This window comes from Mixophyes fleayi, chromosome 10, assembly GCF_038048845.1.
Source record: "Mixophyes fleayi isolate aMixFle1 chromosome 10, aMixFle1.hap1, whole genome shotgun sequence".
Classification (NCBI taxonomy): Eukaryota; Metazoa; Chordata; class Amphibia; order Anura; family Limnodynastidae; genus Mixophyes; species Mixophyes fleayi.
In genome coordinates this window covers 91,712,534-91,725,272 of record NC_134411.1, presented here as the reverse complement: position 1 = coordinate 91,725,272, position 12,739 = coordinate 91,712,534, and the positions used below count along the sequence as shown (strand labels likewise).

At 43.9% G+C, this 12,739-nt stretch overlaps 1 protein-coding gene across 3 annotated transcripts in view; it reads right to left on the bottom strand.

Moving 5' to 3' along the window:
• The window catches only part of PLCG2 (phospholipase C gamma 2), a 124,368-nt gene continuing 111,629 nt past the window's right edge, over positions 1 to 12,739 (bottom strand). For all 3 annotated transcript variants that reach the window (XM_075189156.1, XM_075189155.1, XM_075189157.1), the window contains one exon: positions 1 to 2,960. Coding sequence is in view for 1 of the 3 variants with exons in the window: in XM_075189157.1 (XP_075045258.1) it covers positions 2,918 to 2,960 (43 nt within the window). In the remaining 2 variants the exon portion in view is untranslated. The remainder of the gene's footprint in view (positions 2,961 to 12,739) is intronic.

Here is a 12,739-nt window from a genome sequence, read left to right as displayed (position 1 = left end):
TGTGGTATAATTAGAATTTATTAAAACGTTATTAACATAAGCTTAGAGAACAACATGAATAAAGGTAGACATATACCCAATCACTGCAAACCTTTATTACAAATATTAACAACAAACAATTCATGGAAAAGTCAATTTCTATAAAAGTTGACAGTGTCAAGTCCTTTTGCGTCATTTCACAAACAACTATAGTTTAGGACACATTTGGGTTATTTTGGATAGTAACAATGCCACTGCATATAGTTGGAATACATTTAATAACAGTTACTGAAATAAATTATCCTTCATCATATCATGTGTCCAACTGAAGAGCAAGTTGTGAAATGTGACATCATATCTTTGCTGTACAATCATTCGCCAGAACTCTACATACTACAGCTTGACTAAAATCCTTGCAGGTAATGATGGCTACGGACACAACTGGTTTTGTAAACTGATCTAGAGGAAATACACTGCACAGAGTGCATTCATATGAAATATGTGTGTGAAGTGCCTTTGCACAGATTAAATTAAAAAAATTGAAAAACAATTCTACGTAAAACCTAACTAAAAGCACATTGGAAAACAACAACTATCAGCAAAACACACTCCTAGACAAAACAATGTTCAAATCTTGTTTTCCAAATCAACCAATCAGATTCTAGCTATCATTTTCTAGACTGTACTTGATAAATGAGAAGTAGAATCTGATTGGTTGCTATGGGCAACACCTCCAAGTCTCCTTTTTTAGAAACTTTAGTAAATATACCCCCTATAGCTGCATGTGTGAGGTCATTAAAAAGTGCTGGGGCCAAGTACATGCAACATCAGTTGGGTTGTTAGTCCATGTATGGCCAAATTACTCTCTGATCTGGTCATTCAATCTCTGCAAAGCAGCTCATCAATCTCTGTGCTTGAAGTTGTTATGTAAGAGAACCATAAATGATTAGAGAACCTAATGAGAGTGACAATGTATGGAGGATCCGGGAGAAGACCTAGGGTAGAGGTACTAAAACTTGTAAAATGGAAAAGTGGAGGTGTTGCCTATAGCAACCAATCAAATTCTAGCTATCATTTATCTAGTACATGCTAGAAAATGATAGCTATAATATTATTGGCTGCTATGGGCAACACTTCCACTTTTCCTTTTTAGAAGTTTTAGTAAATCTATCCCATAGACTTCAAGTTTTAGATTCATAATTGTGAGTGTTAATATAGATAACGAGTCAGACATTTGCTGTTAGTAATTTGTCTTGCACTGAACCAGGCCTGGCCAAACTGTGGCTCTCCAGCTGTTGTCAAACTACAAGTCCCAGCATGCTTTGCCAGAAGATAGCCAGCCGATAGCTGGCATGGTATACTGGGACTTGTAGTTTCACAACATCTTAGAGAGCCATAGGTTGGCCAGGCCTGAATTTATATCTAGTATCTGATTGGATAATATAGGTCACTCCAACATCCAGTTTTTACAGGAAAATCATAAAAAAAACACAGCAAGTAGCAAATATAAGAGAGAATATTGTTAAAAAAGGACAATAAATTACTTTTATAGCAAGTAGTTTGCTATGTGTTTAATATCAGCCTGATGGAGTCACTATTGTTCTCACATGTGGTAAGCAATTGCATAGAATTTGGCCTAAGATTTATTTTTTTCAATAAAAAGCTACAGAAGTAATTTGTTCAGAATTCAGTATTAACTGACATGGAATTGAATTGGACCTGATGTGAACAAAACCACGGTTTAGGTGACCTCCTGCAGTCTTTTTTTGCAGTCTTGTACAGTGCATAGAACATAAAAATTGAGACAAAAACAGTAAATGATTGTGTTAGCACTGTAATGACATTATTGGCGCTAACATGCAGCGTGCATAAGAGTGGAGTATAGCTTAGGGTTGACTAAACATTGGGATAAAATCTATAATAATTTATCAATTCAATATAATGCCACATCTTCGAATAAAACTGATACAAATGGTAATTACACTGTTTACTCCACTTTTATACACGTCCTCTTCCCCACAATGTTCTATAACTGAAAATAAAATGACAAATAAGCATACAAGGCAAGAAATATCTGGCGCGGAATACATTCTACCAGACCTAGATAATGCCGTTCTATACTTTAGTCCAGTTACCTGCACAGCTCTGCAGCAACATTCAAGAACAGACCTGTCCACTTGGTGGCCAGGTGCCTTTCTCCGACAACCTCCATAGTCTATTGTTTGACACTATTTTGAAATAATCATTATCCCATAAGCTCAACATAAATGAGTTCCTTTTCAATCTTCAAAGGGTCTGTTTTACATAACGATGGGGATCCCAAAGCTTCTATGGAAGGACAACCCTACCCTCTTATAACTTATCTTAATGGCCGGCCGCCTACTCTTCCTCCGTTCCCCTCCAATCTAAGCAGAGTTTAAATTTGGAGCCCCAGAATACCAGCTCACTCTTACAACATTCTGGGGTTTCAAATCTCCTGGGGTGTTGACGGCCAAACGGCCCCACTGAGAAGACAAGGCCACCACAATAGGTCAGCTAGACGGGCAGCTCCTGCTACCTCTGGACAGCCCTGTTCTGGAATGGGAACAGTATAGACAAGTAAAACAAAGCAGGAATTCCATATAAGACCTCACACAAACCCAACGTGAGACAGTAACTTCTTCAGGTCTCCAAACAGTCTCCAACTGGTCGCAGATGTTTCGGATCCACCCAACGTAGGACAGGTTTTCTCATAAGTATTTTAATAATACAGCAGCAGAAGTCTCCATTGTTGCTACAGTAATAGTTTGTGGTAGCCATTTTTTAGAAGAATTAACAAGTATCCATGGCGAAATAATCGTCTTCATGTATCGACAACCTTCTTGAAAGTAGCTCCTGTTGATGACAATCCAAGTCTTCCAGGACAAACGAGGGACCGCACTTAAATTGCAAACCACCGTTATGTGTAAAATTTGCTGTTACTTACACGTTTCTCTCCTAACCTTAAAAGAAGGAAAAATAAGGACAAATTATTCATGTAATAAAGGTGTCAGACACCTGATATGAATGTATCCCCACTTCACAGACAGTCCTGAGGGGAACTGGGGGGACTACCGGTTTCAGGGGCACGATGCTAACAAAAAGTAAATATTAGCAGTTTTACTACAGAAAATCAATGTGGTCATCCACTTGAAGGAACATCTCCACCAGCCTTGTGAATTCAACCAATATTCATGAGAACTCAGCCAAAGATCTTAGATTGTACGCTCCTCTGAGCAGGGCCATCTCTCCTCCTGTTTCCACCACTTCTAACTCTGCTCTCCAGCTACTTAGCCCTCCTCCTCAAAGGTCCTCCACCCCACGTCCACTTTCGCTCCCTCCTCCCCCCTGGGGGTCTCCCTGTCTTCCGCGCCCCCCTTCTTGGGCCCCGTCGTTTTCGGATCCTCCCTCCCCCTTCCCCGCCCTCTCTAGCTGTGCATTGAGCGTACTGAGTTGCTGTGTTTACTGTACTGTGCTGTCTCCCATTGTATTGTGATTTTGTTTGTCTCTGTACGACGCTGCCGATGCCTTGTAGCGCCTTATAAATAAATATTAATAATAATAATAATAATAATAATAATAATAAAGATCAGTGCTGGATTAGCCCACCAAATGTTTACCTTGATTGTGCACAGATACATTTGGCTGCTCTTGGGAAATACCTCCGATATCTTATTCCATAAACTTTGCTCTTTATGATAATCTAGGTGCACTTGTACAATCGAGGCCATCAGCATGACCAAAGCTAATTTTGTTCTTCACTGTGGCAGTTAGACTCTTCGAAAAATGAACTCCACCGTTTGCAAGTGACAGACAGATAGCTCTATCTTTTATATTATGCTGTCACACAGGTGACAGCATAATATAAATAATATATAGCTGTTCTGGTCCCCAAAATGTTCTACAAACCCCCAGCAGACCTGCCTGCAATAAGCAGTGAGAAAGGGCAGAAGGAAGGGTGTAAGTTTTGAAAGAAAGTCTGTTATCTAATCCAAGGCAGTGCTTAAAAACATGACTTTGAGATACTTTGTATTGCTACACTGTTACAAAAGTTTTTAGAAACAGTGCGATAACAATATTATTCATACATATTTCGTCGTAAGATTTCTTAGTTTGAGAAATCTTATGGGAAATGGAGATGGAGTGTCCTTAAACACTTGTCTTTTTCACAAAGACCAATTATAAAAATGATCAATTAACATATGTCATCCATTCATTAAAGTTTATTGAAAGTTGCCCTTTGCGCAAGTGGGTGTCAGAGACACATCCAGTAGACATCTAAGCGGTGTGACGTGAATCGTACTCACTGCACAAAGACAAGCCTGAATTTGCAAAATTAAGAGTAACATTATTCTCACCTCAGATTTAATTAGGTTTTTATACAGTCATTAGAGGATAGACATATGGTGCAGTAGAGTTTTTTTGTTTTGTTTTGTTTTTTTTGGAAAAGAGACAGGCATGAAACCTTTATTCAAAAGAACACATTTAAACAGCGCATAAGAAGTTGTAAAGATATAATTATTAAAATATAAACATAAGGGAAAGGATATAGGAACAAAACATAAACAAATTTAAACAAATCAGTAATCTTTCTGTTTGGTAGCCAAAGTTTCAATAACGCCAAGGCATCCATTTCAGAACTAATTAGTTTTTTCTTTTCATGTAAACATATATTATTCACCTTTACAATTACAAGGGTTCTAAAAGTGGTTCTCAGAAGCAGTACAGCTAGCATGCCACATTTTCAGGATATTCTAACGTGTCCATGTGTCGCTAAAAGATACAGGGAACCTAGTGAGTGCTCGTTGCTGTTCACTGTCTCAACGATTTTAGACAGAAAGTCTGACCGCAGTGTCCTTCAATGCGATTACTGGCAGGAAGTGTGCTATGTACAGGGAAATTTCTTCCCACACAATCACAACTTTATTTTAGCTTCCTAGTCTGTTCACTCATTGTAAAGATTGGACTGTCCATTCATCATAAACATCAGGCTTCCTAGGCTGTCCACTCCTCATAAACATCAGGCTTCCTAGGCCGTCCACTCCTCATAAACACCAGGCTTCCTAGGCCGTCCACTCATCATAAACATCAGGCTTCCTAGGCTGCCCACTTATCAGAAACATCAGGCTTCCTAGGCTGTCCATTCATCATAAACATCAGGCTTCCTAGGCTGCCCAATCATGAACGATAAAAGAAAATATCAATTATATTGGGAAATAATCATATCTGTCACGGGCACTAGGAGTCTTTACCCAGGGATCACCAGGTGGTAGGCTTACCAGAGCAACGTAGATGGTAATAGAGTACTCTGGTAGCAGGGTGATCACGGAACAGGCAATGGTAGATGATGAGATGCTCAGGAAAGTCTATGACTAGCAGCACTGGTAATATGGAGGTATTAATACACGAGGAACTGTATGGACAAGGACACGTGAAGGTAGTCAGTGGTCTGCGATAGCAAGTTGTACCACTGCTATAGTGAGGAGGAATGTCCAACAGCAACGAGGAGGTGATGAGAGTCAGCGGTCTGCGGAGAGCAAGTTGTACCGCTGTCTGAGTGAAGGAATGGAATCCAAGTGGAGGTATCCGGGTAGTCAGTGGTCTGCGATAGCAAGTTGTACCACTGCTATGTGAGAGGATACTGGAACAGGTGATACAGGAAACAGGGATCAGTGGTCTGCCTTCAGCAAGTTGTACCACTGAATATATATGTGAGGAGGTGTACGGGGAGAGACTGCAACACAGGATGTACACGGGCACCTTAAACACGATCCACAATAATATGCACAATATATATAAATGACTGAACAGGTCTGCAAATATAGAAAGTCTCTTGAAGTAATCCAGCACAAGATAACACAGTCAATGATGGCAATAGACTCAGCGGATAGCAGACTCCAGAGGAGAACCAACACAGTCCAGCAAGGTATGCAATACACCAGCACAGTCAATGAGAAGTATGCATACCGTGGTTCAGAAGTAGGCAGTCAGATAGGAGTGCAGCGATACCTGAGCGGCAGGAGGCCGGCAGGATGAGAAGTCCCTGGAGGAAGAGTCTAGTAGGTGCAGCGCACAGGTAAGTAGACCAACAGGGACACGAATCCACAGGAATCAGTAGAACGTGGAACTGGACTCATGGAGGACCCAGGAGAATGGAGATGATCTAGCAGAGGAGTAGCTGATGAGATACGAATCCAATGCTGACAGGAGGGTAGAGACCAGCAGGACACAGGAAGGCGTGGAGAGCGGATCAGCAGCGGGTGGACGATAGCGCTGACAGCAGCAGCAGGGCTCTGCGGACACACGGAGGTAACCAGTAGCAACCAACAGGTACCAATAGCGATGGAACACGGGAGAGCAGAGTAGACCAGGAGCTGTTGATCACGAAGAGAAGCAGATGGTAATAATAGCAGCAGTCTCGAGGAAACACGGGAGAGATGAGATGAGGCTGAGGTGCACAGGAGCAGCGGATAGGAATCAGCTAACAGTCACGATGGTGAACACAGGCGAGTTGCAAGCTGGAGGCTGTAGTGCACGGAGGCAGCGGATAGGAATCAGCTAACAGTCACGATGGTGAACACAGGCGAGTTGCAAGCTGGAGACTGTAGTGCACGGAGGCAGCGGATAGGAATCAGCTAACAGTCACGATGATGAACACAGACGAGTTACCAGCTGGAGACTGTAGTGCACGGAGGCAGCGGATAGGAATCAGCTCACCGACTTGATGATGAACAGGTGAGTGGATGTGGAGAGAAGGCTGTAGTGCACGGAGGCAGCGGGTAGGAATCAGCAAACAGTCACAATGGAATATGATAGCGTTGAAGTGGTATAGAAGACTGTAGTGCACGGAGGCAGCGGATAGGAATCAGCAAACAGTCACAATGGAATATGATAGCGTTGAAGTGGTATAGAAGACTGTAGTGCACGGAGGCAGCGGATAGGAATCAGCAAACAGTCACGATGATACAGTTGATGGTAGAAGTGGTATGGAAACCACAGTAGTAGAAGTGGTTTGGAAACCACAGAGGTAGAAGTGGTTTGGAAACCACAGGAATCAGCAGCGCTGAATACACAAGGAAACATAGGAACACCTTCAGAGACTCATGGGGAATGAGACTCCAAGATCAGGCAACGTGGTGTTGACCACAGGTGCTTAATATAGGGAGTGTTGCCTGATCTGCCAATTGAGTTAAAGGGACATACACTGAAGTATAGGAAAGGGCTGCGCATGCGCAGACCCTCAGGATGGAGGACGGCCACGGTTCCTAAATGTCCGGGAAGAGGCACTCACGGTCCGGTGAGTGACAGTACCCCCCCTTTTAAAGGTGGGCACAGAACGCCTGGAACCGGGCTTGTCCGGATTTTTGGAATAAAACCTCTTCAAAAGGGCAGGAGCATTAAGATCTTCAGCTTTGATCCAAGAGCGCTCCTCAGGACCAAAGCCCTTCCAATGAACGAGGAAACGGAGGACTCCTCGCGAAATTTTTGCGTCTAGTACCTCAGTAATTTCGAAATCCTCCTCCTGATGAACTTGAACTGGCTGCGGAGCTGAGGGAGGATTTGAGAAACGGTTGATAATAAGAGGTTTGAGTAAAGACACATGGAAGGCATTAGAAATCCGAAGATTCTTAGGAAGAAGAAGTTTCACACATACTGGATTGATTACTTGAATGATCCTATATGGACCAATAAAACGAGGGGCGAATTTCATAGATGGAACCTTCAAACGAATGTTTTTATTAGATAACCAGACACGATCTCCAATTTTTAGTGGTGGAATAGCCCGCCTCTTCTTATCTGCGAAAGATTTATATTTGATAGATGTCTTCTTTAAACAGGTTTTGACCTGAGACCAGATATTTTTAAAGGTCTGACAAGCAGTCTCCACCGCAGGGACTTGGGTGGGCGGGAGGGCAGGAAATTCCGGAAAAGACGGATGGTGACCGTAAACCACAAAAAATGGAGTTTTGGATGATGACTCATGGTACATGTTGTTATGGGCGAATTCAGCCCAAGGAAGCAACTCTACCCAGTTGTCTTGATTGGCTGAAGAGAACATCCTTATAAAAGTCTCAAGATCTTGATTGACACGTTCAGTTTGTCCGTTAGATTGCGGATGGTAAGACGATGAGAGTGCTAATCGTATGCCCAAGGTTTTACAAAGGGCTCGCCAGAATCTGGAAACGAATTGTACTCCTCTATCTGACACAATCTCAGACGGACATCCATGGATGCGGAAGATCTCTTTAATGAAATGTTCAGCCAGGATAGACGAAGAAGGCAAACCAGACAGAGGGACGAAATGAGCCATTGAGCCAAATGAGTATGGGCAGCACAGTGGCCTAGTGGTTAGCACATCTGCCTCACAGCACTGGGGTCATGAGTTCGATTCCCGACCATGGCCTTATCTGTGTGGAGTTTGTATGTTCTCCCTGTGTTTGCGTGGGTTTCCTCCGGGTGCTCCGGTTTCCTCCCACACTCCAAAAACATACTGGTAGGTTAATTGGCTGCAATCAAAAAAATTGACCCTAGTCTCTGTCTGTCTCCCTCTCTGTCTGTCTTTGTGTGAGTGTGTGTATATATTAGGGAATTTAGACTGTAAGCTCCAATGGGGCAGGGACTGATGTGAATGAGTTCTCTGTACAGCGCTGCGGAATTAGTGGCGCTATATAAATAAATGATGATGATGATGATGATGATGATCTTCGAAAATCGGTCCACCACCACCCAAATAGTGTTATGATTCTTACTAGATGGTAAATCAGTAACGAAATCCATACTAATATGGGTCCACGGTTTGGACGGAATGGGTAGTGGTCGCAGCAACCCTGCTGGAGTTCTGCGGGAGGATTTGAATTGGGAACATAATTCACAGGAAGCAATGAACTCTTTGACGTCTCTCCTCATTGAAGGCCACCAGTAACTTCGAGAGAGAATCTCAAAGGTCTTGTGTTCACCGGCGTGTCCAGAAAAGCGAGAGGCATGGAACCACGAAAGGATTTTCCTCCTTAGAGTAGGAGGCACGAGGGTCTTCCCAAATGGTAGCGTTTTGGTGGATGAAGCAGCCAGTGAGATACATTTGGGGTCTAGAATGGTATGGTTGGAAACCTCTTCTATATCAGAGGACGTCACAAAAGCTCTAGATAAAGCGTCAGCTTTTTTGTTCTTGGCAGCTGGTTTGAAGGTTATTATTAATTCAAAACGGGAAAAGAAAAGAGACCATCTTGCTTGACGAGGGTTCAAGCATTGGGCAGACTGAAGATATGACAAGTTCTTATGATCCGTGAAGATCGTCACCGGATGGCGAGCTCCTTCCAATAAGTATCTCCATTCCTCTAATGCCGCTTTGATAGCCAGTAACTCCTTGTCCCCGATAGTATAATTCTTCTCTGCGGGCAGAAGACCCCGAGAATAGAAGGCACAAGGATGGAATTTTTGCTGTTCAGAGCGTTGGGAGAGAATGGCTCCTAAGCCCACATTAGAGGCATCTACTTCTAGAAAGAAGGGGAGTGTCACATCAGGCTGTCGAAGGATTGGAGCCGAAGAGAAGGACTCTTTGAGTGTTTGAAAGGCTTGAAGAGCCTCAGGCGACCATTGCTTAGGATTAGCCCCTTTCCGAGTCAGGGCCACAATAGGAGATGCAATGGAAGAAAAGTCTTGAATGAAGCGTCTATAGTAATTGGCAAAACCTAAAAAACGCTGGATAGCACGAAGAGTAGTTGGCTGGGGCCAATGTAGTACAGCATTCACCTTGTCTGGATCCATCTTCAGGCCAACTCCGGAAACTATATACCCCAAGAATGGAATCTGGGGCAATTCGAATGAACATTTTTCTAATTTACAGAACAATGAATTTTTTCGTAGCCTGGAGAGGACTTCTGCCACATGTTGGTGGTGAGAAGGCAGGTCCTGAGAAAAGATCAATATGTCGTCCAAATAGACGACGACACATACATATAATAAGTCCCGAAAGATCTCATTGATGAAGCCTTGAAAAACAGCGGGGGCATTACACAGCCCGAAAGGCATTACCAGATATTCGTAATGCCCGTCTCTGGTGTTAAACGCTGTCTTCCATTCGTCACCGGAACGGATTCTGATTAAATTGTAGGCACCACGAAGATCCAGCTTAGTAAAAATACGGGCTCCCTTGATGCGATCGAATAGCTCAGTGATCAGCGGAATGGGGTACCGATTCTTGATAGTAATGGCATTGAGTCCACGAAAATCTATGCAAGGGCGTAATGATCCATCCTTCTTTTTGACGAAGAAGAACCCAGCTCCAGCGGGAGAGGTGGAAGGTCGAATAAACCCACGCTGGAGGTTCTCCTGTATGTACTCAGATGTGGCTTGAGTTTCAGGTAACGAAAGTGGATAGACCCGGCCCCTGGGGGGAGTCTTGCCAGGTAGAAGGTCGATCGGACAATCCCAAGAACGATGAGGAGGAAGACGTTCAGACTGAGCTTTATCAAACACATCAGTAAATGAAGCATATTGAGGAGGGAGTCCCGGTGAGGTAGATGAGATGGAAGATTGCTGTACTTTGAGAGGAATAACTTGGGAAAGGCAACGATGGTGACATTCAGGCCCCCAAGACGTGACTTGAGGGGTGCGCCAGTCAATCTGGGGAGAGTGACACTGAAGCCATGGAAGGCCTAAGACAATCGGAATTGTCGTAACAGGAAGGATTAAAAACGATATTTCTTCATGATGCAGGGCACCAATCTGCAGTGTTACTGGAGACGTACTCTGGGTGATGAGACCATTGATGAGACGTGGTCCATCGATAGCCGTCACAGTAATGGGTGTTTTTAAGGTGATCACTGGTAGAGACCATTGATTTACTAACGATTTGGAAATAAAATTTCCTGCTGCTCCGGAATCAATCAATGCCTGTGACTCAAAGGTTTTGGTAGCACAGGAAATCGTAACATCAAAAGCGCAGACTTTAGATTTCATGGAAGATGGAGAGGACTCCAGGGACCCTAACTTCACCTCTCCAGAACTAGTTAGGGCCTGGCATTTCCCGATCTCTTAGGGCAAGAGCTGAGAATATGAGTGGAATCAGCACAATAGATACAGAGTCTATTCTTTACTCTTCGTTTTCTCTCCTCGGAAGATAATTTGGAACGTCCTATCTCCATGGGAATCACAGAGGGTGAAACTGGACGAAATTGAGGGTTAGAACGAAGAGGTGCTTTAGCAGAAGTTGTTTTCTCAGCCTCTCTTTCACGAAATCTCATATCAACACGATGGCATAGAGAGATCAAATCTTCAAGTGATGAAGGAAGCTCTTGAGTAGTCAGTGCATCTTTAATTTTATCGGAGAGCCCCTGCCAGAAGGCGGCAACTAGGGCTTCAGTGTTCCACTGAAGTTCAGAGGCTAAGATCCTAAATTGAATGACGTACTGGCCTACTGTATGAGATCCTTGTCGTAGGCGGAGGATGCTGGAAGCAGCGGAGGTCACACGACCTGGTTCATCGAACACACTTCGGAATGTAGAAATGAATTTGGCACTATCTTGTAATATTGGATCATTTCTTTCCCACAGAGGGGAGGCCCAAGCCAGGGCTTGTCCTGAAAACAAAGAGATAAGATAGGCCACTCTGGAACGATGGGTAGAAAAATTTTGAGGTTGGAGCTCAAAATGGACTGAACATTGGTTCAGGAAACCCCTACAAGTTTTGGGGTCTCCATCGTACTTTGACGGAGTAGGCAGGTGAAGCGTGGAAGCTGTAGACACCTGGGATGGCACTGGGGAAACGGAGGAAAGCACAGGAGCCTCAGGAGTAGCTGTCACAGTCTGTCCAGATGTTCCTTGGGAGGTTAATGACTGATAACACTGAAGTAACAGCTGTTGGCGGGCATCCTGTTGCTCCACACGGCTGACCAGATGCTGCAGCATCTCCTTGGCTGTAGGTTCCGTATCTGGGTCTGTCATGGCCTGATCTTACTGTCACGGGCACTAGGAGTCTTTACCCAGGGATCACCAGGTGGTAGGCTTACCAGAGCAACGTAGATGGTAATAGAGTACTCTGGTAGCAGGGTGATCACGGAACAGGCAATGGTAGATGATGAGATGCTCAGGAAAGTCTATGACTAGCAGCACTGGTAATATGGAGGTATTAATACACGAGGAACTGTATGGACAAGGACACGTGAAGGTAGTCAGTGGTCTGCGATAGCAAGTTGTACCACTGCTATAGTGAGGAGGAATGTCCAACAGCAACGAGGAGGTGATGAGAGTCAGCGGTCTGCGGAGAGCAAGTTGTACCGCTGTCTGAGTGAAGGAATGGAATCCAAGTGGAGGTATCCGGGTAGTCAGTGGTCTGCGATAGCAAGTTGTACCACTGCTATGTGAGAGGATACTGGAACAGGTGATACAGGAAACAGGGATCAGTGGTCTGCCTTCAGCAAGTTGTACCACTGAATATATATGTGAGGAGGTGTACGGGGAGAGACTGCAACACAGGATGTACACGGGCACCTTAAACACGATCCACAATAATATGCACAATATATATAAATGACTGAACAGGTCTGCAAATATAGAGAGTCTCTTGAAGTAATCCAGCACAAGATAACACAGTCAATGATGGCAATAGACTCAGCGGATAGCAGACTCCAGAGGAGAACCAACACAGTCCAGCAAGGTATGCAATACACCAGCACAGTCAATGAGAAGTATGCATACCGTGGTTCAGAAGTAGGCAGTCAGATAGGAGTGCAGCGATACCTGAG